At 40.9% G+C, this 27,520-nt stretch overlaps 1 protein-coding gene across 3 annotated transcripts; it reads left to right on the top strand.

Annotated features, from left to right (window-relative positions):
- Window positions 1–1,922: 1,922 nt before the first annotated feature.
- On the top strand, window positions 1,923–26,766 carry CRK (CRK proto-oncogene, adaptor protein). Of its 3 annotated transcripts, XR_012130544.1 has the most exons (4): window positions 1,923–2,340; window positions 10,394–10,929; window positions 19,164–19,364; window positions 19,885–20,020. XR_012130544.1 is itself a non-coding variant. In XM_017656139.3 (3 exons), exons 1-3 carry the CDS (start codon window positions 2,100–2,102, stop codon window positions 20,020–20,022), a joined length of 915 nt encoding a protein of 304 aa, XP_017511628.2. In that variant the 5' UTR covers window positions 1,923–2,099; the 3' UTR covers window positions 20,023–26,766. The 3 variants fall into 3 exon arrangements, 2 of the variants coding, with proteins under 2 accessions (XP_017511628.2, XP_036878645.1); XM_017656139.3 differs by lacking the exon at window positions 19,164–19,364 and having other exon boundaries at window positions 19,885–26,766; XM_037022750.2 differs by lacking the exon at window positions 19,164–19,364 and having other exon boundaries at window positions 10,394–10,759; window positions 19,885–26,766.
- Window positions 26,767–27,520: the final 754 nt, after the last annotated feature.

A 27,520-nucleotide genomic window follows, 5' to 3' on the forward strand; every position in this document is an offset into this window, starting at 1 on the left:
GTTAAAGTACTTTTTCTGTCATGTCTGGGAGGAGGCTTAGAGGCATAGCTTCAGAACCCCACAGGAAGTCTCTGGGTAAGATCCTGCCTCAAAGCCCAGCCATCCTGGGGAAGTGAAGAACAAGCACTTCTCTTTCCCAAAGGACCAGAATTCACACTGGGGTGGCTTCAGCTGCTTGCTGGCTTGTGTGATGTGCTCTAACTAAGTCATGGTCATGATGAGTCATTCACAGCAGGAAAGGTACCCTTGCTCCCCTCCCCTTCCCAGAGCAGGCTCAGGGGTGTGTGAATTGGGTGCACAAGAGGTATGTTATTCATATAAGACCATAACCCAGAGCTGACTGTTTTTTTTTTAATGTCTATTTTTGCTATCACCGCCCCCCTTTCTTATCCCAGAAGTCTGAGGAGATAGCACAGTGAACATAGCTCTCTTCTCCTCCCAGGATTTGAATTCCAGCTCCCCACTCAGCAGCTGTGTCTCTAGACAAGTTACTTAGCCTCTCTGAGCTTCATCTGTAAAATGGGGATAGTTGTAAAATAGGTTATTGAGAGAATTAAATGAACCATAGAAGGGCAATTAGCGCTAAGCCCGGCAGATAGTATTCCCTGAGTAAATGTTAGGTGTGTTATGAAACATTTATGGAGTGCCTCCTATACTAGATGCTTAGCCTCTGAGGAGCTATAGCATGGGACACAGACCTGTAAATGAAAGATTATAGTGCAAAGGGTAAGAACTACAGCAGAGATAATTTGGACATGGTGCTGTTGATGCAGAGAGGGAGCCATGTGGTGGTCAGGAAAGGGAAGAGATTTGAGTTTGAGATCCCCAAAGGACTGGAAGGGCATTCCAGGAAGAAACACAAGGTGCATGTAGGAGCAGTTAAAGTGAGACTGTGGCCCAGTTTTATGCTGTGAGCTAAACTGGGAGTTTTAACACCTAGAGACTATTAAAGTTTTATAGAGGGTAGCAATAGACTCAGCTGTGATTCAGAGTGTGCACACTGGCAGATGTGTGGACCTCAGGAGAGACAAAACTATAGAGCGCCAGTGAGCAGGCTATTCACAGGAACACAGGCACAGATACTGAGCACAGAGACAGAGATGGTCATGACGGCAGGGAGAGTAGAGGGTACCCATCGCCACAAGTAGGGTTTAGAAGAATCTGGGCAGATGTCTTGACAGACTCAACAGAGAGAATCCCATACTTCTACCTCACTTCACATATTCTGTTTCCTTTGTCTTGAATGCCCTTCCCCACTTGCCATTCAGCTCAAGTCACATCCTCTGGGAAAGCCCTCTTGAAACCCTCTATAGACTGGATTAGGGAGTCCTGCTGTGGGCTCCTAAAGCCCCTTGTCCATTCCCTATCATAGCACTCCGCATTTCGTTGTCAGTTACTGTTTCCTGGCTCCTTCCACTGCTCTGTGAATTTGGTGAGGGCAGGGCTCAGGCTTGAACACCTTTGCACTTGCAGGGCAAATGTGATATCAAGAATTGTTTGCTGAATTAATCACTGAAAAACCTTTAGCCATCCTGGGGAGAAGCTAGAGGAACCATCAGTAGAAGATCAGTGTCTCAGGGAGCTCAGGCCCTGGAGCCACATCTTTCTTTTCCACTCCAATTCGGTCTCGGAGACGCTGCCTAGGAGTCTTGGGCCTTCCAAGAACCTGAAGCCTGTTGAAGCGCAGAATCGCATCAACACAACGCAGATACAAACCTCTGCCGAGAGCTGCTTGAGGCCCCACCCCTCGGCCCTAGACTCCGCCTCTCCATCCTTTGCAGTCCCGGTCCTCGCCAGGCAGAGACGCTCATGAGAACGCATGCGCAGTACTCTCTTGAAGTTCTTAGACCTTCTCCCAATGGCGGGCGGCGGTCCCCTTCCCGGCATCCTTCCTTGGTCAGGGGGCGCGTCATTTCCGGTGAGGAAGGCCCGCGGCCGCCGCCGCCATTTCGGGTGCTGCTGTGAGGCTGAGACCCGAGCCGGTCCGCTGGGCGGCGGGCGCCAGGGCTGGAGGGGCGCTCGCGGCTGCGGCTGCGGCGGCGGCGGCGGCGGCGGCGGCGGCGGCGGCGGCGGCCCAGCGTGTAGGCGCGGAGGCGGCCATGGCGGGCAACTTCGACTCGGAGGAGCGAAGTAGCTGGTACTGGGGGCGGTTGAGCCGGCAGGAAGCGGTGTCGCTATTGCAGGGCCAGCGGCACGGGGTGTTCCTGGTGCGGGACTCAAGCACCAGCCCCGGGGACTATGTGCTCAGCGTCTCCGAGAACTCGCGCGTTTCCCACTACATCATCAACAGCAGCGGCCCGCGCCCGCCGGTGCCACCGTCGCCCGCCCAGCCTCCGCCCGGTGAGGGACGGACGGGATGGAATGGGAGGCCCCGGGCGGGGGTGAGGGCTGCCGAACTCCCCAGCCTGGCCGGCTGCTGCTCGAGAGCTGACCTCCACGAGGGATGTGGGCAGAGGGCTGGAGTGACCGTAGCAGGGGGATGCCCTGCTGCTGGGGCTTGTTCCCACCGGCAAGCGGGAGTATGCGTGGGGGTGGAAGAGCCGCTGACCCAGGCCTCTGGGTGTGACTTGGGAGGACAGCCCAGGGGAAGGGGAACTGCTTCGGTCCAGGGTGGGGCTAGCGCCAGGGCAGGGCCGGGTAACGTGGGGACAAAGAGCTGAGGGGGATGTTGGCACTGCGGGGGCATCACTTGGCAGCGGTGCCCAGAATGAATCCGATAATCCTACAAGTGGCTTTTTAGGCATGAAACATTTCCTGCAGTGTTGGAGAGCCGGGTTTGGCTGTACTCCCCTGGTGGCCTTTGATAGGAAGTCACATACTGGCCGGGAGGGATGGAGACACCCTCAGGAAACCGGTCAGCTTTTTCCTTTCTTGGGCATTTTTCCAAAATACTTCTACCGGCCTTTTTCCTTGCGGAGGACGAAGGTGGCGAGTTGACTGCTTTTATGATAGAAGAAAGCTGCCTGTGTTAGGCCCAGAATAAGTTGGTGCCCCCCTCACTGTCCAAGAGTTCTTAGTTCATAATGAGGCGGTTCTAGTTTTCAAAGTGTTTAGTGGAGGACAGATTTTTTTCCCCAACAAATAAGCCAATAACAATAGAAACAGTCCCCTCCCTGAAAGTGAATGGAACTTAATTTCTCCTTGAACATAAACATAGTTGGTCTTGCACTTCAAGGCCTCTCCTTGCTCACTAAGTGGGGTCTGTGGCCTGAGTCTTCCAAGATTTTGGGAACAAGACCCCACTGAACTGACTCTCTGAGAATTTAATTTTCTGCACCGGGCCTTTCTTGCCAAGGATCATTGAGACATGAGTGTCTTACCCATGGATTTGCAGTTGTTTTGGGGTGTGTTAAGATTTATGCACTTAGTACCTGATATTTGTGAAATACAAAGTAATTCTGAGGTTGCCATTATCTGTGTAATAACACCAAGAGTCCTAGTGCCTTGTCACTGTTCCCAAGTTGAAGCAGTTCCCTCCTGACCAGCTGAGACTAGATCCAGGCCAGTCTCATGTGAATTAGGAAGCGCTTGAGCCAGCCTTTGCAGACTTGCTCTTTTAGGAGAGTCCTGATTTAGATTTATTCACTCCAGCTAGAAATGGGGAGAAGGTATAGTCAGTCTCTTTGTTAACACATACCCACTTAAAAAGAGTATGGGATCTTTAAGCCCACAAACTATTTTTGGTCTAATAGGATAACATGAGATGGGAATATGGATCTAACATATATTTGTCCTAAACCAGATGCATTCTACTTTTTAGCACCTTCGTGGTATCTAGAGTTTTGCATTAGAGTACAGTGGCAGGATGACAAAGTGTCACTGAAGCTGAATTCTCAGTCTTCCCTTCGTAAAACCTTGTGTTTTGTTGGTTGCGAAATTTGGAGATGGCAGCAGTTGGGTTTGTTTGAGCTCTCTCTACACCTTGACATTTTGACTTTGTATCTCACTGCTTACCTTGACACTGAGCTCCTCCTCTGGAGTTCAGATCCTTGGCCCAAGGTGAAGGTTGCCAGAGTTTGTGGATGGCATGTGGAAAGTTCATGGGCATTGTGATAACTCTGCTTTCTGCCAGGGGCCCTATTTTCCACATAGGGCAATGGATTCATTTGCTGTCTTTATAAAGATTACTTCAACTTTGTTCTCTCCCTCTGCCATCAAGCTCTTTTTTTTTGGGAAACCACACAGAAGACTTTTTGAGTTTTAGAAAGGCACATGCAATATTAATAGCTAACATTTATTGACTGGTTATTCTATGCCAGGTACTTTGCTGAATAGTTTATGTTCCTTATCTCATTTACTGTCTATAACAGCCTAGTGAAGAAAGTATTGTGATCTCCATTTATTGAAGTATTTCCATTTTGTAAATGAGGAAACTGAGAGTCAAAGATTCAGTAACTTGCTCAAGGTCACAGCCAGTAAATGACAAAGCCAGAATTTGAACCTAAGAATTCTGACCTGAGAGCTGAAACTGTTATGCTCTATTGAGATCCCTGCAATGTACATAGAGGACTCAACCTTTTCATCTCTGTCCTGGGGTCCCAGGTTCTGTTTGAAGACCAAAGGGGAAGGGTGACAAGAAGAAACAGGCTTTTAGTATCAGATAATACACATCTGCTATCTAAAAGTCAATGACGAGGCTTTTAAAATCCTTATTTGGCAAATTGAATGTGGAAAGTGAGCTTTTTGCTTAGGATTGTATAGTGTATTTTGTGGATGTAATAGGAAGAATTTGCATGGAATGGCTTAGACATAGTTTTTTAGAGGTATAGAAATAGACTGGACCAGGTATTCTGAACTTTTTCCAGTGAACCTGTTCTTATTTCGAGTGTTCAGCTTCTGCAGGCTACCAATACTGCCATAGCTTGGGAGTGCCCTGGCTGTACTCTGACAGCACAGAGCAGGGCTTGGTTAAGTTTGCTGGTTCTACTTTGTCAGGTTGTACTTCAGGGTACACCTCTTGGGAAGGCTTTGCAGTCATTGACCCACTGGTTTTCTTCCTCTTGGAACAATGGTTTATTATTAGACCTTGACTAATAGAAATTGACAAAACTGAGTAAGTGCAAGTTACAGCTTCAACTCTGGAGTCTGGGTTAGTACCTGCCACTTAATACTTATGTAATTTTGGGCAAGTTCTTTTAACTTCTGCCTCAGTTTTCTCATCTTTAAAAGAAGGAAAATAATAAAACTGACCTCAGAGTTGTGAGGATTAAATGAGTTTTAGTGTATTAAATGCTTAGGAAAGGGGCTAGCATATAGTAAGTACTCAGTAAATATTAGCTGTATTAATCTTAGAAACATCTGTGAAGTTTGAGGGGAAGAGTTGAAGCAGAATGGGAAACTACTCAGCTTTGAGAAGCTCAAGGTCATGCATAGTGTGGGTTGCTGAGTGCAGGTAAGATGGCATTTCTAAGGAAGTGGGGGGCTGGGGTGGAGGTGGGTGGGGCACATCAGAAAGTGGGAAAGGACTGGAGATTCAGTACATGGGAATAGGTAGCGCCTACTGGTAACTCAGCATCCTACCTATTACCCTAATGGGTGAGGGGAATATAAGAGTTTGCCTAATTGGGGTAGGGGAGGACAGGAACTAGGGTGGTAATTGTGCTACCTCGTCAATGTGCTGGGCCAGGCCACTTCTCTGGAGACCCTGTGGGACTGCTAATTACTCACTGCCTTCTTTTTGTATCTTTAGCGTCTGTTTCCTTATCTTTACAGTTCTCAAACCTGGTCCTCATGTTTTACTCTTCAATATCAAAGAGGTTTGGAGTTCTTCAGTGGCTCTGGAGTTCTTCAGGGAGTTACTATTTATAGATTTCACCCCCAAAAAGGATTCCATGGTAAAAGGAAGTAGATTATTGCAGGATTTCTTCAAGCCTTTACTATGCTCATGTGAAATTACGACTCTCCAAGAGAGGCAGGTATTGGATACTGGGTTTTTCAAACTTACTTGACCATAGAACTATTTGAGAAGCATCTTGGGATTCTGTACAATCTTCTTTGGGCAACAGTGCAGCTGATTTTGCATTTAGGGATGAATTAAAAATTTCTAAAGGAGTTCAGATGTTGGGAGGGTATTAAGCTGAATTTACTTTTTATTGAGCACCTATAATGTACCAGTTACTTTTAGGAACTTTATTAGGTAGATATTTAGCTCCATCTGACGTTAAATAACAGTTCAGACAGCTAGTAAATGGCAGAGCCAGAATTCATCAAACCCAGTCATTCTGAAGCTGCAAAGGACTGTGCCTGATATCCACCATTTTTAGAAAAGTTTTGTTTGCTTCGGAGGCCTTGCATCCTCTAGGAGACCTTCTCAGATGGAAGTTAGTAGTGGCCTTTTAAGCCCTTTGTATTGGATAGGTGTTAGTAAGTGTTTTTCTAAACAACCTCTGTAATTACTATAGACAGAGGAGAAGGAAGAGGAGTGGGAATTAGGAAATAGGGAAAAAGAAGAGATGCTGTGAGATCAAGGAGAGGCTGATGATGAAGTCGCTGTGGTGGTACCCATGCCTGAAGTGATCGCGTGTTTTAGCTTTTAGCCCACAAAAACTCTTGGGTATTCATAAAACTTTAAGGGAGTAGAGTTGTAAAAACCGATGTATTTGAAAGCTAAAATGCTCTGAAGTGATGAGTTGAGCATGTACAGAAACCAAAAGAATATCTAACTGCTTGCATTGATTTTGATTTCTGAATGTGTTTAGTTCATAATCCAGCACAGGTTTGATGTTGAACAAGTCAGTAAGGTTTTCCAAGTCCCAGCAGTTAGAATCCTGTTCCGTTCTTGAGTCTGCTGTTCTTGAGTCTGTCTGGCTGTATCTCCTTCCTTTCCTGCCCTTCTATTTCCTGCTTTGGGCTGTTTGTGGTTGGAAGGAGATAAACTAGGGAAAAAGTCAGAACACATATTTGTGGTGAGGTTTGAGCTTATCTGGGACTTAACGTGTGTTCAGTTTCCTCCCTTCTGGTGTTTGGATCGATGAAGTTCCATAGCCCTGTATATCTTAATTGTTTTAGCAATACACAAAATCAAGTATTCCTCTGGAATTATTAGTGTTGAATTAGAATAAAAAAGAATTTTAGGTAAAGTAATGTTGAAGTTTTCCCATGGTGTTTCGCTTGTATTTCTCTGTTGGGATTGTCAAGTCAAAAAACAAAACTAAACTAAACTGAAAAACAATTACAGCGGGCCCATTTCACATTATGTAGCATTTGAACAAGAAATGAACAACTTCCTACCTTTATGGCACATAAGCTGCCGGTTTTTCTTAGTAGAATTCTCACACTCATATTTCCAAGGGACTTGGCTTAGTCGTTTTATTTGTCCTGCTATACCCTGTATGGTTCCCTTCTTCCCATCCCCCTCCCAAGACAGACAGATAACAAGCACATTTCACTTGGGCTGGTACAGTAATGGAGGAACCGTGATAATAGCAGGGAGCATTTGCATGCCATTTTAGAGGAAACAGTCAGGTGGTCAGCTGCTCCTTCGTTGTAATGTTGTATCTGAGAACAGTTTGTTGTTGATAATTGTTTTTTTTAAGAACACATCTCCAGCTGAAAGTGAAGGCCAGGGAGAGAAAAGGAATGTCTTCCTAGGATGGGCTGCATTGCTCCTTGCTCACCAACCACACACACTATGCTGCCTTTTTGTCCACAGCTATGCTATAAGCTTGTCAAAGCTGGTAACAGTTTTTTCACTTAACTTTTCCCTCACTTCAGAGTTTATTCATTAAGAATAGTATCTAGTACTTACTGGGCACATTTGGTCTGCCAGCCAGTGTCCCTAAAGGGTGACTAGTGAAAACCGTTTTTGTTGTTGCAGGTTGGCATGCAGTTGGACCAACTCTAGTAAGGGAGCTTGTCTACCCAGGTGTCACCATTTCCTAAGCCATGGGTACTCTACTGATGTGAGGGTTCCCCCTACCACTCTGCCATGGAGGCAAGGCAATGCTAAGTAGGTTGTCTTGGATCTCACACAGATCCTGTCCTTAACATAGTTCAGCTGATCTGAAGGCTCTCTGAATTAGCCTAGTGGTGATAAACAAGGTGGCCATGCACCTCTCTGCCTATTGGACTTGAATAGGAACGGTGCTCCACCAGCGATCTATTTTAGTGAAAAGAAATGCCAGCATATAGCATCATCATGCTCTGTTATGTTCATAACTAAAATCATCTCTCCAGTCCTGCACTTGGAGCTTTTGGGGTTGCCTTCTGCTGGTGCCTGATGAGTTTGCCATAGATGAACTGACAGTCCTGGGTTTGGGCATCTATTTCAACATCTTGAGTTGGAGAGAAAGCTCAACAACCCAGGAGTGTGGGCTGTTAACTTGTTTTAGCTTACAGCCATGAATTCTACAGATGGACTTTTGCAACATAAGAAATGTGCAGCTGTCCTTTAAATTGTGTCTTTGTCTCATTCATTTGGATGAAAAGAGAAGGTGTTCATCAGTACTCATTCTGTACTGAGGACTTTGGGTTAACATCCAGCTTATCTTTTCACTTCTCCATGGTAATGAATTTTGAATGTACTTTTTCAGGCCATTCTGGAAGAAATGTTTTTTCATACTGAAAAAAAATAATTAGGTCTGTTTTGTTTAGAGTGCAAATTAACTTAGATATCTGGGTTACCACAGTGTTCCTATTTCACAGCATTAGTTGCTATGGCTTTTAAGTGGATGAACCCAGTGTTAATAGGAGTGGAGAGGGTAGATAACCATTTTCCCTTAACAAACTAACCTTCACGAAAGAAGTACAAATAGTAAACATGAAAAACATCAAACTACCAAAGATACTATTTACAAAGAGGTAACATTTCTCCTTATTTTTAATAGGCAATGATTTTTAAAACTGCTGTTTTGGCCAAGATGTGGTAGAAATGGGAACTCATAAACCACTGGTGGAAGTATAAAATTGTACAAACTTTTCAGAGGGCAGTTTGTCAACATAAATCTTAATGTTCTTGCCTTTTGATCTAGCAATTGCATTTTCAAGGAGTTTGTCCTAAGGAAGTAATAAAAATGTTCATTAGTAGATATGAACAGAAATGCTCATAAGAGCATCATTTGCACAAGTGAAAAGTTGTGTGTACTTTATAGCCATTAAAAGTCATTTTATTGAAGAAGATGGGAACATTTTTATTATATAAAATGTTTCTATTTTGTAATAAAGGCAAGATAGAGAACTGCATAGTACCGAGTTACAAAAACATGTATATATTTATGATGTATTTGTACATACATATACATATACACATATATATTAAAATCTGGGAGATTTTAAATCAAAATCCTTAATGTCCTATTGTGGCAGGGTTAAAGCTGACTAAAAAACAAAACAGATCAACAGACTCACAAAAACCAATTTTCTATAGACCTATGTATTTATCAGGAAACCGAAAGGTAAAAAATCCAATAAAGGTGATTTGATATTTTGGGTGTTCAGCAGAGTGCAAATTAGAGGATTATATCCCTCATTAGAAACTTTGTATCTCATTTGAACTGATACATGTTCCTTTATTACCCTTTAGTTCTAGAATCTGAGGATAGAGGGAATACTTGCTAAAGTAATGCCCTTTGTCTAGGGTCACATACAGCTTTGCATGATGTGAATTAAGCATTCCTAATATATGTCTTCTTTTGGACCCTTGATTTTAATACTGCTTTATTTTCCCAAGCATCCTTGTTTACCTTTTTCCATGACCTGTTTCTTCTAAGGGAACAATCTGGTTTCCATGTTTCATTTATATAAAGACCTTAGGAATTGATTTTTAAGCAGTTAGCTTCTTAGGTTCCTTGGTTCTTTTGCCTACTTAAGCTTTTTTGCCTGTCAGAAATGAAATTGAGATGAACAGTCATAGATTTTAAAAAATACAGTCTTAACACTTATTCTTAGGAAGTGTATAATTTAGATGTGAAGAGAGGGAACGTTACGAGCTTAGTGTAGATAGATACCAAGTCTTCCCACCTCTATCTGATTGGCTGCTGGATCCTATGAGAAAAGAGAGCTTGCTACATTTACTGAGAAGATTGCAGCAAAACCTGGAACCTTATGCTACTCTCTAAATAGAATAGCAACAGAGCATTTTGAGAGAATGAACATGTCTGCCTGTTGCTTTCTGTCTTTTATCCAGTATGAAAGCATGTCCTGCTGGTCTTGTCTGTTACGGCCTTCTGTTCCCTGCTGCAGGTGGTGATGGGCATCTTTCTTCTCAGAATGTATTTCGACTACAAAGTATGGTTTCAGTTACTACAAAAGGAATGATTTATTTTTTTCTAAAAAAATTTTTTTTCTATGATTAAATATTGACTGAACGTGTGTGAGAGATGTTGAAAATCTGCATTTCCTCTCCATTATAATAGAGCTTTAAATAATACACTGCTCTGTTTTTTTTTTCTCCCAGGGGTGAGCCCCGCCAGACTCCGAATAGGAGATCAAGAGTTTGATTCATTGCCTGCTTTACTGGAATTCTACAAAATACACTATTTGGACACTACAACGTTGATAGAACCAGTTTCCAGATCCAGGCAGTGTAGTGGAGTGATTCTCAGGCAGGAGGAGGCAGAGTATGTACGAGCCCTTTTTGACTTTAATGGGAATGATGAAGAAGATCTTCCCTTTAAGAAAGGAGACATCCTGAGAATCCGGGATAAGCCTGAAGAGCAGTGGTGGAATGCAGAGGACAGCGAAGGCAAGAGAGGGATGATTCCAGTCCCTTACGTCGAGAAGTATAGACCTGCCTCCGCCTCAGTATCGGCTCTGATTGGAGGTAACCAGGAGGGTTCCCACCCACAGCCACTGGGTGGGCCGGAGCCTGGGCCCTATGCCCAACCCAGCGTCAACACTCCGCTCCCTAGCCTCCAGAATGGGCCCATTTATGCCAGGGTAATCCAGAAGCGAGTCCCTAATGCCTACGACAAGACAGCCTTGGCTTTGGAGGTACATAATGTGCAAAATGTAGAAAGAAGAGATCTGCTACAGGGTCTCCCTTTCAGACCTCTTAGAGCTTTGTAGGAATGCTGAATATAAGCACCAGCACTGTGATGTTGTAGATGTCAAACTATTAAGTACTGATTTTGGTGTTTAATGTTGGGTTTTCTCTTTTTTATAGAAAACCTTCTTTGGAATGAGTAAGCTTAAAACTGTCTAACTGAATGTTCTAATTGATCTACTAAACATACTTTGACTAATAACACCACCTGGATTCACAGGAATTAACCTAAAATATTTTTTCCTCATTTACATTCTACTCTTTCTGTTTATCATTACCTAAAATAAGGTGGGCTTACACAGATTTGAGTATAATAAGTGGTCTCTATCAAAGCACTGAAATGGAATTTTCCCACAAAAGCATAATGTTTTTACTTTAGCGGGCATGGGGTTCCTTGCCATGGATTGATTGTGTTAATCAAGTTAAGAATTTAGGAGGAACAGAATAAATGGTACAGATGAGAACAGCTGCATACCCCAAAGTGTGAATTCCAAGGAGCAGCAGGTTTGCTTGGTCTTTGTTGTTTGAAACATCAAGAAGTCATTCCTCCAAAGGAACAAATTTTTGCATTTACTGGTGAATAGTTACCCTTGGTAGCACATGTTCTCTGGCTCACCATTACATTGTGTTTATTCTGTTATTCCTCTCTAGCCCTCAGTGCTTTGTCTCTTACCTCCTCCCTCTCTCCCTTCCTCTCTTCCTGAGTTACGCAGAGTTAGTGGTTCAACATAAAGTTTATACAGAGGTGGCATGCTAGCCCATCTTTCAGGGCTGCTGATACCACTTGAATGTAAGTAAATGGCTAACTTTCATCACCACAAGCTGAAGTTATGTTGAGCACAGATTAGTAGAGAAGGGGTGAAAGTATTCTTGTAAACTAAAATCGACTCTAAATTTTGTTTTCTTTGGGTCATGTCCATACACTGAGAAGTAAGAGCTGCCTTCTAAGTGGGAATGTTAGCCCACAGAATAAGATAGAATTTATTTGAACCAGTTTCTGATAAACTGGATTTGAAATTTTTCTTTTATGTTCTGCTAGTGGATGCAAAGGAAGTTTACTCAAGTCTTACATTTTGACTGAAAAATGTGTATTTTTAAAGTGTGTATTTTTTGAGATCATGTTATGACTTAAAAGTGTTGTGCCCCTGCTTTGATGAGAAATGAAATGTATGTTGTCTAGGCCACACCACTTTTTCCCACTTAGAGTTTGGAGCATAAGGAAAACAAGTATATCGCCTCATGTTTTCATTTAAGTTCAGATGATGATAGCATCCAACACAGTGCTGTACCCATGACCCATGACAGACTCGACATTTATTACAAACTTGGTTAGTGCTGGGTAGAGTGTGAAAATAGTGTTCATGGAGCAAACGAGCTAATGCCCAGGAGAGAATAGTTATCACATTAGTTTTGCTTTCATTTGCATTTCCTTTCTCTAAGAGAATTGTTTTTAATGATGCTTACCCTGTTTAGAAGCTTAAGTGCTCAAAACTGATTGAGCTGCTCTCCCTGCTGTGAAACATAAATCTTGTGAAATAAAGATTTAAGTAGAAAACTAGTTTATGATTTCAGTAAGTTTTCTTTTTGGTTGGATATTGGCTTTGAGCCGCATATGTTGATTGCTAAAGATGGTCTATTTCAAGTTAGAACAAATACCCCAAGTAATAGTTTTAAACTTTATGTACTTAAAATGTGGTGTTAATCTAGCAACACAGAATTCTGGAGCTGGAAAGGACCTTACTTAGAAGCTGGTCCTTGTGCATTATGTGAAAAAAACTGATATTTAAACAGAATGGATTTTTCAAACTAGTTGAAGGTGGAGATAAGATGAACCCAGATCTACCCTGGTGCCTTTTCTACTATTCCCAAATTCGATTTATTATTATTTTTGTTGTATAACAGTGCTACTGCTTTCCTCAATGTGAGTCCTGTGTGGTTTCGCTGACAGCATATCCTCTGTTTACTGTCAGGGCAGAGTTCCCCCTTTCCCATCTCTGTGGTTTTTCATAGGAGCTGATGCCTAATCCCTATTTAAGGTGATTCTTTCTGACTTTTTAATAGAGTTTTACGATAAACTAGAATCATTGCATTTTAGAATTGGGCAGGACCCTAGAGATAATATATTAGACCAGCAGTTTTTAGACTGCTTCTCAGAATTCTAAGATTTCCCAGGAGGTGCCTAAGGAGAGGGGAAGCTAAGGATGCAAGGCTCTGGGCTCCTTCTCTCACTTCCACCAAAGCAACTCATTTTAACTGCATTATAGATTGGGATCTCTCTAAGATTTTCTTTGAACAAAGGTTTTCTGTACTTAAAAAATTTTTTTTTAAGTTTTCAAGAACCACCTGTCCTCACCTTATTTGGTTCCTACATTAGCATATTTGCTGTGAGTAGAGGCCCCCTCTAGAATATGTTCCTAGATATTTCTTCTCTCACCTTCTCCTCCCACCCACCAGATTACTCTAGTAGAGATGAAGGTGGTGTAACGAAGGGATTAACTCTAGCTAATGACCAAATTAAGGGTATTTCTCTGCCCACTTTTCAGTTCTGTTAGTCATATTCTTGGGGCACCAGCTACTGTTCCATCCTGGTGCTCCTGATGAAGACAAATTTTAAACAAATGCAGATAGATATTTTGAGTTTTGAAGAAGAAATACTGGAAATAACACTAGGATAGTACAGAGGTACCTTTCATTTTTTTCATCTTAGATTTACTCCAAGATTTTGATTTTAGTTTTTTCTGTTTCAATGGCTGCTTGGAACCTAGAATAATGATGAATTTTGTCTTATAAATTGTAAACTACAGGTGTTAAAGTTTATTTTTTGCCTCTAAAGACTGTGCAGAACAATCACATTATCTTTAAATGTACTGATCATGTAACTTCCATTCTCTGGCATTCAGCTGACATTTTGCCTTTGATAGATGATAAAACTTCAGAGTAAGCAAGGAGCTCCTCAGGTGTTACTAAGACTTGGAGCTCTTCTTCAGTGCACAGATAGGGAAAGTATAAAGTGCTTTGGGTTCCTGCTTTATATGTACTAGTGATCATACCAACTCCTTATCTCCTAATAGGGAACTCTGAAACCTAAGTTGTTAGGGCCTTTTGACCTGAATATGGAAAATTAAAGACCCCAGTTTTCCATTTGTTACAGAGAAGAAAAAATGAGTTTGGAAGGCGTGAGAGCAAGTGGCAAGTCCTTGCTGTGTCCAGCTTGTCTTTTTCTGAAATTGTAGCTATAGGTTTATGTACTGTTCATTGAAACAGTTCTCAACTTTCCCTCTCCCTTCCATCCTTTTGGACATCTTCATTTCAAATCATAGAATCTCAGTGGGATGAGACTTTGGAAGTAACTGATCCAACTTCTCAGACTTTGAAAGCAGGCCCTCTGGTATCTTCACAGATTATTTTTAAGCATCTGTTTGATTATTTGGACTTTTCGGGGACTGTTAACCATAACAGTGGATTCCAGAGGTTCCAAACTTTCTTGGTTCATAACACCTATAGTGTGTCTTAGTATTTCATAGTACCCCAGACCAAAATAAATACCTAACACTTCGATTTATTAAGTAGGTAGGTTCAAACAACTAAATATTTATATTCTAGTAACTCAGTGCCCATTTGAAAAAAAATAAACATAATTGAAAGAAAACAGTATTTTAATTTTAATCATAAATAACTGCAATCACTTAACTAATGAGATGTATATACCTATTAGACACCACAGTGTGTCAAATGTTGGGATTGTATTGAACACTGCAACCCTGATTTCCTATTCCACACTTATTTGCATGAGGTACTTGTTTTTTTTATCATAGCAATGCCAAAACACAGTTTTGCAAAGATAAGGCATCTTTAAAAGGAAAGTAGTGTGATCTAATGTTGAAATTTCAGTCAGTTGCCTTGAGCTAGTAGTTCACATGGCATACCAAATGTCAAGTATTGCTGTTTCCCTCAAAAATTTAAATATATTTAAATATTTCCTGGCATCCTCTGAGTTTGCTGCAATGCCTCTGACACTAACACACTTTGAGAACCTCAAGTCTAGTTCATTGCGATAGTTTTTAGAAAATCCTTCATGTTAAGCTAAAAATGTACCTACTACATGTGGTTACCTCTCACCAAGGGGATAGAGAACTTAGTTTTTGGCATTATCATTTGTTGAGCTAGAGATCTTTTCTGACTTGGACTAGAACCAGGATTAGTAAGACCTATCTTCCGGGATTTGGTAGGATGTTTTTTCTCTTCATCCGGAAACTTAGTTAAATCTCAAAGACCTGCAAAATTCCACCAGTACGGCCAGTGCCTGTTTCAGTCCATCTGTGAGGGAAGTGAATCATTAAGGCTGTATTTTCCTCACTTGTTTCCATTGATTCAAAAGACTGTAGATGGGTCCTAAATATTACCTATTCCTTAGATCAGAGGTCTTCAAACTTGCAATAAAGGGCTTTACAGGCCATATGTTTCTGTCACAGTGACTCAGCTCTGTCATTGTAGCAGAAAAGCAGCCATAGACAAAAGAACAAATGAGCTTGCTGTGTTCCAATAAAACTAATGACAAAAATAGGCAGCAAGCTGGATTTGGCTTGTGGGCCATGGTTCACTGACCCCTATCTTAGATTGCTGTTGCTTTCTTAACATTTTTTCTTCTTCAGCCAAATATTGAAATATTTACTAAATGTATTATTAGTGTACTTAAAAATGTTTGAGGACAATGTTTCTGTACTCCATCTGTACTTGCTTTTCCCTGACTTACTATGAATTTGTGTGTGCTTGCTGCACTGAGTTCACTAGAATCTTGGAGTAAGCGTGGATCAAAGGAATGCTGGCAATTGTTGATGCCTCTCCTTTTGGATAGGACAGAGACTAGAAAAGCAGTCACCTCAGGTTATACCAGCAAAGGAAGTCACACAGTTCCCTGATGTTTCTTGTTTAGTGAATACCAAAAATTAATCCACCTTTGGGTTCCAGTTTCTTTCTCATTGTCACTAGAATTCATTGGCCCTTTGCTCCTGGACCATTTCTAGATTTGACTACATCTGTACCAAGATCAAGATTTGCCTTGGGAAATATGCAGAGCTAGGGAAAAAAGCAGTGTTCATCAAGTTCCCTGAGAATGAAGAAACTGATAGTAGCCACGTTCAGTTTTTTGAGATTTTTTATCCTTTTTAAAGATCATACTGTCATGTACTTGTAGACTTGCTCCTAAGTACATGGTATAGGATTGAGAGGCTGAGAAACTGGACTGTAAGACTACCTAGGTGGTAAAAGAACCATCACTGTCCCCCCTTTACAAGGTGTTAGAAGAGCTCTGCCTCATAAAAAGAAAACATTGCTTGTAGTGCTTCAAGTCCTTTATAAGGTCAGTCTTGCTCATTGGTATGCAGATTAGGATTCTTACCCATATGTAACTTGAATTTTGAAATCAGTAGTGTTACAACTACAGTTATTTGCTCCACTCCCTGAGAAGTACGTTTCTTTGAATCTTACCCATTTCTGGGTCATGTATTCAGTTTTGCTCTCTTTGCCTTTGAGATCGTACACCAACCTTCAAACCCATGTGCGTTGCCCTTGCCCTCGCCCTCCTGGTCTGCCCTTTGGGTACTCTGCTTTAGTGAGTTGTTACCTAACAGGAAGGGCACAAAGTCTGGTTTGTTTCTGAATTGGAGAAGTATAGCACCATGTTCTTAGACTTCCTTGTCTCCTCCTCCACTCCTCCAACTGTCCCCCCTCAGGCTTGACACTCCACCATTCTTCCAAACTGTGGAAGTGCTAAGGCCTCATGTGGTCTCAGGATTGTCATGTTGCCTTTGGGACTTGTCTGTTCATGACCTCAGGAAATATTCATGTGCTTTGAATATTTCAGGGGAAAGACTCCATAGGGTACCAAGGGTTATTTAATTTTAAAAAGACCTTCCTTGAAGTTGTACTGCAAGGCCACTTTGGGCAGGTTCATTAGCCAATTGACTGCCTACAACTTTTCTCTTTTATTATTTAAAAATCAGAATCATTTCTGAGTCAGGACATAGCCTTTGTTTCACCCTCCAATGTTTGGGCCTCTCTGCCAAGAACTTGGTTAACTGTAAAAAGATTTTGGATTCTAGAATGTGGTGGTGTTTTCCTGAGCCACCTTGGGTAGTGTTAGAACCAAGAGGTTTTATATATTAGAGATGGCCTTCATGTTGTCCAAAGGTCTATAATTTACCCATAATTTCTGCCCTGTAATAACATGCCTTATAGGAACCCTTATTACCCTTCAAACTCTGAAAGAAGAAAGGTCTGAGGGCAGATAAGCAAGTTTTGCCCTGTTTATGGGGAAGCTGGTGTGGTCATGTGGTACCAATAACAGAAGGGGTTGAGGTGGTCCACTTTCAACATACCGTTCTCTTAGAGCTCTGTGGGGTAGGATTTGAGATAACACTAGCAAACGCCCTTTCCCTTTTTATTTATTTATTTTAAATATTTAGATTTGAAATCATTCGGTAAAATGTACCTAGAATTTACATGTGTGTTAATCATTCTAATAAAATTTTAGAACATTTCCAGCACACCATAATGTTCCTTCATGTCCCTTTTTAACATCAGTAAAAGGATGCATTTAGTTTGAAAGCTGTTAGGATGACAGCTGGGATGTTATTAAACCAGATTCTTAAAAGTAACTGGCCTCTTTGCCCCATCTGGAGGGGAACCTAACATGAGTGGCAGTTTAAGGTTTTGATAAGAGCATACACATCCTTAATCATTTTTGTCTTTCTTAAAGTTGGGAACTAATGTATTACTCTGGGCCTGGCATCCAGAATAGCACTTGGTAGGACATTAGTGTTTTAAGAGATAATACAAATAAATACTGTAAGTATTGGAAAAAGAGATGCTGCACTTGGTAAAATTGACCTTAGCATAGCAAGGGGCTAGCAGCATCAGACATTCATTCCAGTATCTTATGCTGTGTGTGTGTGTGGAGTCAATGTAACTGACAGGTCAGAAAAAAGGAGAATTCACTAGGGAATAGTCATGGTATGCTGATGTTGCACCTAGCTTCTTGCAACACTGCAAGAATTCTAAAAAGGGACAAGAGAGAGAAAATATGAGAACTAGAATTGGGGACATAGGAAGAAATCTTGTAGACTGCTTTTACTCTCAAGGAAATTTTTGCTTGACATCTAATCATCTTCTCCCCAAAGACTGAAAATCTTTTACTTGTCATAATTGGCCTGCTTGGATATCAGGAATTTTGAATTGGAGGATTGCTGGGAATAAACGGAACCCTGGTGCTAGCAGCCTTTGGCACTGGGTCTGCTTGAATGAATGGATATGCAGTATATCCTTCGGTATCCTCCCCTTACACCGTCACCCTTAATCTTAGCAGTAGCAGCAGATCAAGCTGATATTTCTCACCATGGTATCTTTCCCCTTGCATCTCTAATAAGCCCAGGTTTTTGTCTTCTTTTTCTCACTATCTTATGAGCCCCACGGTCATGTTAGGTCTCTGTGATTTTCAGTTAGTTCTTTAGGAGACTACAGACAGGCCCACAGGCACTGTTTCCTATGAGAGAGAAAAAGCTTGTTCTAGAGAAGGCCCTGCCTAGGCCTAGACTCAGTTGGCTTTGGCCAGTAGGTGGCCTACAGATACTCTTAAGGAATCCCTAGTGCCCTGAAAGCATAATTTGAAAGTTCATAAATTGACTTTGGAGCCAGATACTTCTGGGCTCAAATCCCAGCACCACCACTGCCTTTGTGACCTCAAGTGTATTATGTAATTGCTCTGAACCTCACTTTTGTCATCTGAAAAATGAAAAAATTCCTGTCTAACAGAGTTTTTATGATTAGAAAATACCTTACACAAAATATCCTATCCTCTGTAGTACTTTATGAAAGTTTAATAAATAGTAGTTATTAACTTAATAAAACCAATGAACAGTTATGCTTCAAAAGCACTATATGCTCAGAACTCAGATGCTGATAATTAAAGGATAATTATAAAGTTCTTTAATCCAGTAACATCTGGGGCCCATCTCACCATTGTTTGATATTTTGCCACAGGGTGAATCTGTTCATCAGGGTGACCTTGTTTTAAATTTCATAGTGGAAAAGAGGTATAACTTAGATTGTTGAAAGTTTATATTTGATATTACAACAGGAAACTTTTTATAACAGAAGCAAAAACGTAATGTCCCCTTCTTGTTAGTGAACAGGTACCAAGTGTCAACTGAGGTAGCAACAAATCTGTAAGTACAAGAGGTGCAGTGGTGAGGTGGGGCCAGGAGCACCGGCCGGCAGTGGCCTGCTGAGCAGAGCTTGCTGAAGAAGGGTCTTTGCAGGGAGCTGATGGAGTTTGGAATTTGGCCTATACCTGCCCAACTGGGAAAAGCCTTGCCTTGGTAGAAAGGTGAGGGAACACTTCATTTTCTGGGACCAAATGAAATTGTTTCCCATGATTACATTCTGCTTTACAAGCAGTAACAGGCCAGGATATATATATGAGTAAAATAGTGGGCTGGGCAGCTGTGTTGCTGCTGTATACCTGGGGTTGTGGAGATTCCTTCCCCTAGGCCAGACCTGTGGGGCAGGCAGGAAGCTAAAGGTAGTGGTACAAAGGAAAGGATTTCTAGCTCACTGTAGTTGGGATTGCTCATCCAGAGGTGCTTGTAATTTCCAAAAGTACCATTTTGTAGGGTTCTTTCTATTTTCTGTATTCTGTTTTTCTGCATTGCTAAAATCACTTCTGCCTGCATTAACCACAAGTAATCAGTCTGGTGGCTGGGGCTCGGGAGGCAGTGAATAGCCATTTCTGTAATGTCAGCCCTAGAGCAATCACGTGGGCAGGGTATGCCTGACCAGAGAAATGGAGTTTTTCAGCTTGTGTTCATAACTGGAAATAAAGTGCTTTCCTTATTCTCCTCCTGCAGGTCGGTGAGCTGGTAAAGGTTACGAAGATTAATGTGAGTGGTCAGTGGGAAGGGGAGTGTAATGGCAAACGAGGTCACTTCCCATTCACACATGTCCGTCTGCTGGATCAACAGAATCCTGATGAGGACTTCAGCTGAGTATAGCTCAACAAACAGTTTTGCTGACAGATGGGAACAATCTTTTTTTTTTTCCAATTGCCATCTATACAATTTTCTTACAGATGTCAAAACAGTCTAGTTTATAGAAGCATTCTGTTACCTGTGATCTTTTTTAGACCGAACTACTCCATCCCTAGTCTCATTTACCACTTTCAGGGTACGAAACTGGAGGATTTGTGTGTTAACTTCTGAATTGGCAATTTTAGGTGGTAGCAGCCATGCCTCAGTGTGTCAGAAGGGATAGGTGTGTTGCCTTCTTTTTCTCAGGCAGTGCAAATCAACCTGTGGAAACTGTTGGACAGGACGGGAGTAGGCACACTGCCTGATTTACTCCGTGGTTTCGTTTTCATTCTGAAACCATGCTAACCAATGGCAATAGACTGTTCCTTCCACCCCCATGAAGTAGTCGTGCACCTTGTGAATAGTAAGTACCCAGTGGGAGTGCTTTTTCATTTATAGAACATGACCATGGTATGACTCATTCTGACAGTTCAAATCTTGAGATTCTGAGAACACTACTAGAGGCATTTGTTTTCCTTTTTGGTCAATGCTTCATACTTTTTCTTGGGATTCTTTCCACTCCTATCATTCTTTTTCCCCAAACCTTCAAATAGGTTAATTCTCAAGAAAAATGTTTATTTTCATTCCAGGTGACAAGCAGGATGTGCAAAGCACTTTATTCAGTGCATAGCTTTAAGCCAGTATTGGATTGACAGCCCAACTCCTAGCTTTCTGCCTGCCCTCAAGGGGTCATAGCAGGTTCACACCGCTATCACAGCTAAACAGACTCCTGGCTGTTGGGATCTAGCAGGGCCATTTCTCCTGAGTGTCAGTATCCTAGTAGGGGACTCTTTGGAATTCTCAGCTTCTACTTGATGTGGAATGACCAGTCACTTAGAATATTCCATAGAGGGTTTGGGGGCCAAATTCTGCCCTTTGCTCTACTTGCAAGTTAAATAAAAGTCAAGTTAAAATTACTTGAGTTTGGGGGTAGGGTTAGTGCTTTGAAAGTGTTTGAACCAATCATGAATTACTTAGGTATTAGTCTTTCAGTGGCCAGAATAGTGCTTTAAGTACATTATATTATAAACTGCCTTTATTTTTGGCTCTTTTCTTTACATTCAAGTTTAGTTTACAAACCCTTTTAAGTATAGAATGGTTTATATGGGGTCAGATGCTCCAAAGAATGGACTTCTGAGACCAAAAATAATCTAGACTATTTAGACAACAATATGAAACTTTCAAAGTTAGTTCCCAGTCTAGAAAGGCACTTAATTGGTCTATGGTGTGGTATGACCAATAGAATCACCTAATATTTTTCTTTGGGCCTCATTTAGAAAAGTGATATATCTTTCTAATGTTTTACATAGGTTAGTGATTAATTTGCATTCTTTGAAAACATACCAAATCATGGTATCCCAGTAACTAGCACAATGCCTGGCACAGTCAGTGTGCAAATGTTTGTGTGAGTGTGTGAATGAGGGGTGGTAGAAGCTCATTACATGGCACAGGGAAGCCAGCTGGCACAGGATTACATAACATTACCATAAGCAAACTAATGAGTTGACGCTAATTTAATATATTTTTACCTCACACTAAGGTAATGCTTGATAAAGACATTAATACTAGACTTTTAAAATGTTAGCACAGTGCTATGTGCCCTTAGTGGGTGCTTGGTTGTGTTGAATGAACGTATTTGCAATATTAGACTTAATTCCATCTGACTACTCCATTAAATTTCAGTTAGAGCATAGATACTGTAAAATCCAAATACACATTAAATTGTTTTTCTGAAAGTATGACATCTAAAATATTTGTTAAACATTGTCACAACTGATTTGAATGTTTGTATTTTCTTTTGCCTTTGACTTTAATACTGGCTTGTAATGTCTCTTCATCATATGTAATATTAATGGAACATGCAACTTTACCCAAATCATAAGAATTTCTTAATGATCGATGTAAGCCGTTACATGAACTCTTGATTTGGAGTTGGCTGGGTGTGGCAGCTGTTGGACCTTAAGGAATTGAAGGACTTCTTATAAGTATCTTCCAAAAACAAATGCTAGAATCCTATTCAAGTTACATGTGTACATTGTCACAGAGCAAAGTGAACTGAAATTGGCTGCTATATTTTATATAATCATTTCTGCAAAAGCTCATTTTTTGGATACTAATATTTGACATGGTTAATTCCTATTAATTTGTTGAAATTATGTATTGTTAATAATGCAAATAGGTAATTTTTAATTATCCTTAAGTAACATTTCACTATTAATGGTTTGAAATGGGTGATAAGCAAACCAATTTGAAATAAAAGACGATCATGTGCCATTGTATTATAACACTATACACTTTCTTGACAGTTAAAATTTTTTTTAAATGTTTTTTTTGTAGCATGTGCTGTATATGTTTATAGTATATGTAGTAAATAAAAATATGGCCAGATGTTTGGCTTGGTGATCTTTTGAAGAAAGTAATCTTTGAATATTTTTCACAAAAGAGCCAAATTGTTTTGTTTAGAGAAAAAGATGTGTGTGCATCCAGCAGCCTACAGTCATATCATCAGATAGAGAAACAATTATACACACTCTGTGGGTACTCAGTAAAGATGAGATGGTCATTGGTTATATTTCAAAGCGTCTCCAGAAGTCATGAAATAATTCATATGAGGGGAACAAAGAATGGTAATGTAATTGGAAAGATGGAGTATTATGGACAGAGAACATCAAAATTTGTCCAGAAGTAGTTATATGTGGGAGTAAAAAAAAAAAAAAAAGGATGTAGTTAAGGGGGCTTTGTAAAGCACACAGTAAGTTTGGATGTTATCCAATAGATTTTTAGAATGCTAGTGTAGATATCCAGTATAATTCTCCCTTTTTATGTAAGCAGTATATTTCCAGGGTGGATAATTTAGAAAATTAAAAATGTTAAATAACGTGTTCTTCCCATTCCTTCCCATTATTTGTTCAGAATCTTTGACCCCTAGGGGGTCCACAGATAGACCTCATAAGGAGTGTGGCAGTGATGGCTCACTCAAATCCACATTCTCTTCTACGTGTATACATTGCTTGACTACATTTCCCAGGTTCCCTTGCTGTTATGTATGACCATGTGAGTGAGTCCAGCCGCTGGACTGTGCAGAAATGCCTGCACTACTTTCAGGCCTGGCCTCCAGAAACCTCCCACAAGTGTTCCTGCAATGCTCTTCATTTCCATCAGTGGAAATGAGATGACACCCAGGTCAGAGCTTTCATCTGCCCAATCCCCAAATCACTGCATGGAGAAGGGCCTCTCCAGCTTAGTGACCAGCTTATTTAGCAAGAAATAAAATTCTGTTTGGCCATTTTGTATTTTAAGGTCTAATACCTACAGTGGTTAGCCCATTCTGACTAATATAAGTGAGTTGAATTGGGTAAGTGAGAGGTTAACCGACTGGCAGGCTGTGACCACATGATGCCAAAGCTTTGTAGAAATCAGGATGCTTCAGGCACTTCAGATAATCAATGAATAAATTTTTAGTGTAAATATATACCTTGTAGTATCTGAAGTTGAAATTTAATTGGGTGTCCTGTATTTTTATTTGCTAAGTCTGGCAACTCTATCCCTGGTCTGTCCTTTAGAGAAACCCTGTTCTTTCCTCTAGGGGAATTGAATTCCTTCTGAAACATAAATAATCCATACCAGGATAGCTAGGGCCAGCCAGCTCATTCCATGGCTCACAGTTTTGTCATCTTTGCTAATTGCCCCAAGTGTAAGTCCCCCAAGTCATCTCCATTTGGTTACTGGCATCATCAAGCTGTACCAGGCCTTCTCTGGCCATATATACCCCCATTTTGTTAATGTATTGTTAATAATGCAAATAGGTAATTTGGGACTTCACTCAATCGCTGAAACTCTTACCCTCCTGTTAGGCTCCCTACTCTTTTTTACTGTCATCAACCAAACTTCTCATTTATTGAAGATTTTGAAACCTGGCTTTCAGTTTTTCTTTACCCCAAGACCTGCTCTCATCTGGGGTAACCTATCCATCACTTTGGCCTCTCTTTTTGACCACCTCAAATCCATTACCTTGTATTGTTCATCCTTGGAATCTTAAGCTTCTTATTCTCTGATCACTACCATCTGGCATTCCAGTTCTCTGTTTTCCCAAAGCCCATGTTCTTCCATTTCAGAAGTCCTCTGGTTCCCAAACTCAACTACCAGCCATCTCCTGTTCTTCCTTTCAAGTTAGATAATGAGCAAATATATTACATATTGTCAGGTCTTAAATACATCCAACTGCTTACTGGACATCTCCATTCGGATATCCTAAAGGCACCTCAAACTACACATTCCAAACTGAATTCACCATCCTTTCCCCCATCTGCTCCTCTTCCACATTCCTGATCTTCCAAGCCAAAACCTGGAGCTGTCTTCTCATTCATCATCCAATTTCTAGTCTTTTACTAAGTCCTAAATTCTGAGCATCTAAAATCAGTCCATTTATCTCCATCTCCACAGCTGCTACCTTGTTTCAAGCTGCTCGCTTCTCTCAGCTGGGTGATCTCTGCAGCCCTCCAACTGGTCTCCTGCCTTTAGTTTCAGCCCCTCCAATCTCTCTGTCACATTGCAGCCCTAGTGAGCTTTCTATAATTCATAGTATATTACATTATATATTCTCCTTCAGTAAACATCCAAACCCTATAAAGGGATATAGAGCTCTTTATGTTCTGGTTCCTGCTTCTCTCTCCAGCTTCACCTCTTTTCACTATCATATGCTAACCATACTGAATTTCTTGTCCTTTCTTTACCCAACCTACCTACTTACCCTTTCAGACTTTTGTTTACAGTCTGTACCTTTATCTGGCTCACCTTCAGTTACCAGTCTTACCTGACACTGATTTGGATTAGGTGTCTGTCCCAACTCCTCTCTTGGCAATGTGTACTCTTAGTTGTAATATCACACTGAACTGTTTGCCTGTGCATGTGTCTGTCATAAGACAGCCCTGTTTGACACACAGCAGATACTCAGGGTATGTATTTTGGACAAGAATGAAAAACAGGTTCGGTAGACTAGAGGTTACCAAAAGCCAAGTGGGAATGATAGGTAATAATCCTAGAGACATAAGAAAGTTACTGTATCAGTTAACTTTCACTGCAGAATAAACCATGCTAATACTTAGTGACTTAAAGCAACAATCATTTATTTATCTTACAAATCTGCAGCTCAGCAATTTGGGTTGTGCTCAGCTAGTTGGTTTTTCTGTTTCTGTGCTAGTCTCACTCATACATCTTGTATCAGTTTCTTACTGGCTGGGGCTGGATGGTCTCAGATGGCCTCAGCTGACGTAGTTTATCACTTCTTCATGTGGTTTTCCATCTCCATCAGAGTAGCCTGGACTGGTTCTCATGGTTATTGAAAGGGTTCCAAAAGAACAGGCAGAATCACACAGGGCCTGTTAAAGCCTGGCTTTAGAACTGACAATGTCAGTTCCACTCCATTCTATGGATCAAAGCAAGTCACAAAGCCAATTCAAGGAGTGAGGAAATAGAATCCACCTCTTGATGGGAGGTGCTGTGAAGTCATATTGCAAAGGGGGGCAGATATAGGAAGAGTGAAGGATTGTGACCATTTTGCAGTGTATGCAGATACCCCATAAAAAAGAAACTGTTTAACTAAAATATGTAAAGCACAGATTACTAGGAAGCATCATCATTGGATGAATCACTACTCAAATGTTCATGGTTTTGCTTCATTTTATTTTGTACTTGAAAATGTTGCATGTTTTTAGTACCTGGCAAAGTAGGTGTTTGGAACTGGGCCATGAGGACTGAGAAGAAGACGATCATTGAGAATGAAGACTCTTGACAGCAAGCTTCATTGGAGAAGGTTGTGTCCACTTACTTTTATTCATAGTATGTCACATATAACCACATGGAAAACACTAAACAAATATTTGTTGAATGAATAATAGCAACCCTGTTTACTATTATAAAGAACTGTGCTGCTGCTCATGGAAATGCATGTTATACCCCACCCAAGGATGTGAGGCATGGGGGAGTGGGACTCTGTTGGCCAAGATTCAGGCCTGGTCTGGATTTGCTTGTCTGCAAGGGACATTTCAAGTTCAAACAAAGGCACATTTTGCTTGCTAATCAGGAAGCCCCTAAGCTGCATGTGTGAAAGGGGTACCTATTTTAAGTCTTACAAAAGTTCCTATGGGCTAGCAGGGCCCTGAGAATGGAAGGTAGAACTGGTTGCTGAGGAATTCAAGTTGGTGCAAAATACATAAATGGCCCAAAATGCACAAAGCAAGAAAATTAAGTAAGCATAAAACTAAGGCACTGTTCTTGTAAGTTGATCAAGATGATTGAGAGAAACAGGAGCAAGAAAAAAAAAAAAAGACTTAGTGACAATAAGTCTGAATGGAGTTCAGAAACCAATTGAGCAGTTAACAGACCAGAGCAGTGAAGCATGCAAAATGTGATTTGTTGCTATAAAAGGCAAATCTATAGGCACACAAAATAGATGAATGGTTTCCTGGGCCAAAGAGTAGGAATGGGGATTGACTGTAAATGGGCTCAAAGTTCATTTTAGTGTGATGGAAATGTTCTAAAATTAGATTGTGGCAATGGTTTTACAACTCTGTAAATATACTAAAATTCATTGAATTGTATGCTTAAAATGGGTGGACTTCATAGAGTGTAAATGGTAGCTCAATAAATCTATTACAAAATATTTGTCTCTTGTCGGTGTTAGCCATCACTAAAAGTGAACAAGACGTGTGTGTGTGATGTGATACAACAGAAAGCTCACAGCAAGCACCACCTCTGAGGTATTCAAATAAAAAAATAAAAATAAAACCTGGCTCTAATTCAGCTATAGGTTTACAGGAAATATAAGGAATAGAAGAACAAGTCAAATAACACCATGATGGAAACAGAAATGAATCCAGCATGTGCGATACACTGTAAGAACAAGGCCCAGTTTCTTCTGGAATGGCATGAAAAAGAAAGAGGACAGGAAGATAAATCTGTTACAGATAAAAAGAGACTTAAGAGACCTGTCAACTGATGCACTGTGTGAGCTTAGTTTGTATCCTGATTCTGGTAAGCCAATTGGAAAAAACATTTCAGATAAGCATGGGACTGGACACATGAACATGGACTGGATAGATATTAAGAGATGAATGTTAATCTTGTTGGGTGTAATAATGATATTGCAGTTATATTAACAAAATCTGTTAGTGGTACTGTGGAAGATGAAATGAAGGTCCCCCAAAGATATCCACATCTTAATCCCTGTAATCTGTGAGCATGTTGCCTGACATGGCAAGAGGGATTTTGCAGTTGTGATTAGGTTAAGGACCTTGATGTGAGGAGATTCTCCTGGTGGGCCCAATGCAATCACAAGTATCTTTATAAGAGGGATGCTGGAGGAGTTAGAGTGGGAGAAAGGACACGGGACAGTGGAACAAGAGGTTCTGATGAGGTA

The sequence above is a fragment of the Manis javanica genome, chromosome 4 (assembly GCF_040802235.1).
Source record: "Manis javanica isolate MJ-LG chromosome 4, MJ_LKY, whole genome shotgun sequence".
In the NCBI taxonomy this organism is placed as follows: Eukaryota; Metazoa; Chordata; class Mammalia; order Pholidota; family Manidae; genus Manis; species Manis javanica.

Bases quoted from the DNA above. Each gene is read 5' to 3' on its own strand.
- CRK (XM_017656139.3), top strand. From the start codon at position 2,100: ATGGCGGGCAACTTCGACTCGGAGGAGCGAAGTAGCTGGTACTGGGGG. The intron at 2,341-10,393 runs GTGAGGGACGGA...TTTTTCTCCCAG, and splicing joins GCCCGCCCAGCCTCCGCCCG to GGGTGAGCCCCGCCAGACTC. The intron at 10,930-19,884 runs GTACATAATGTG...CTCCTCCTGCAG, and splicing joins AGACAGCCTTGGCTTTGGAG to GTCGGTGAGCTGGTAAAGGT.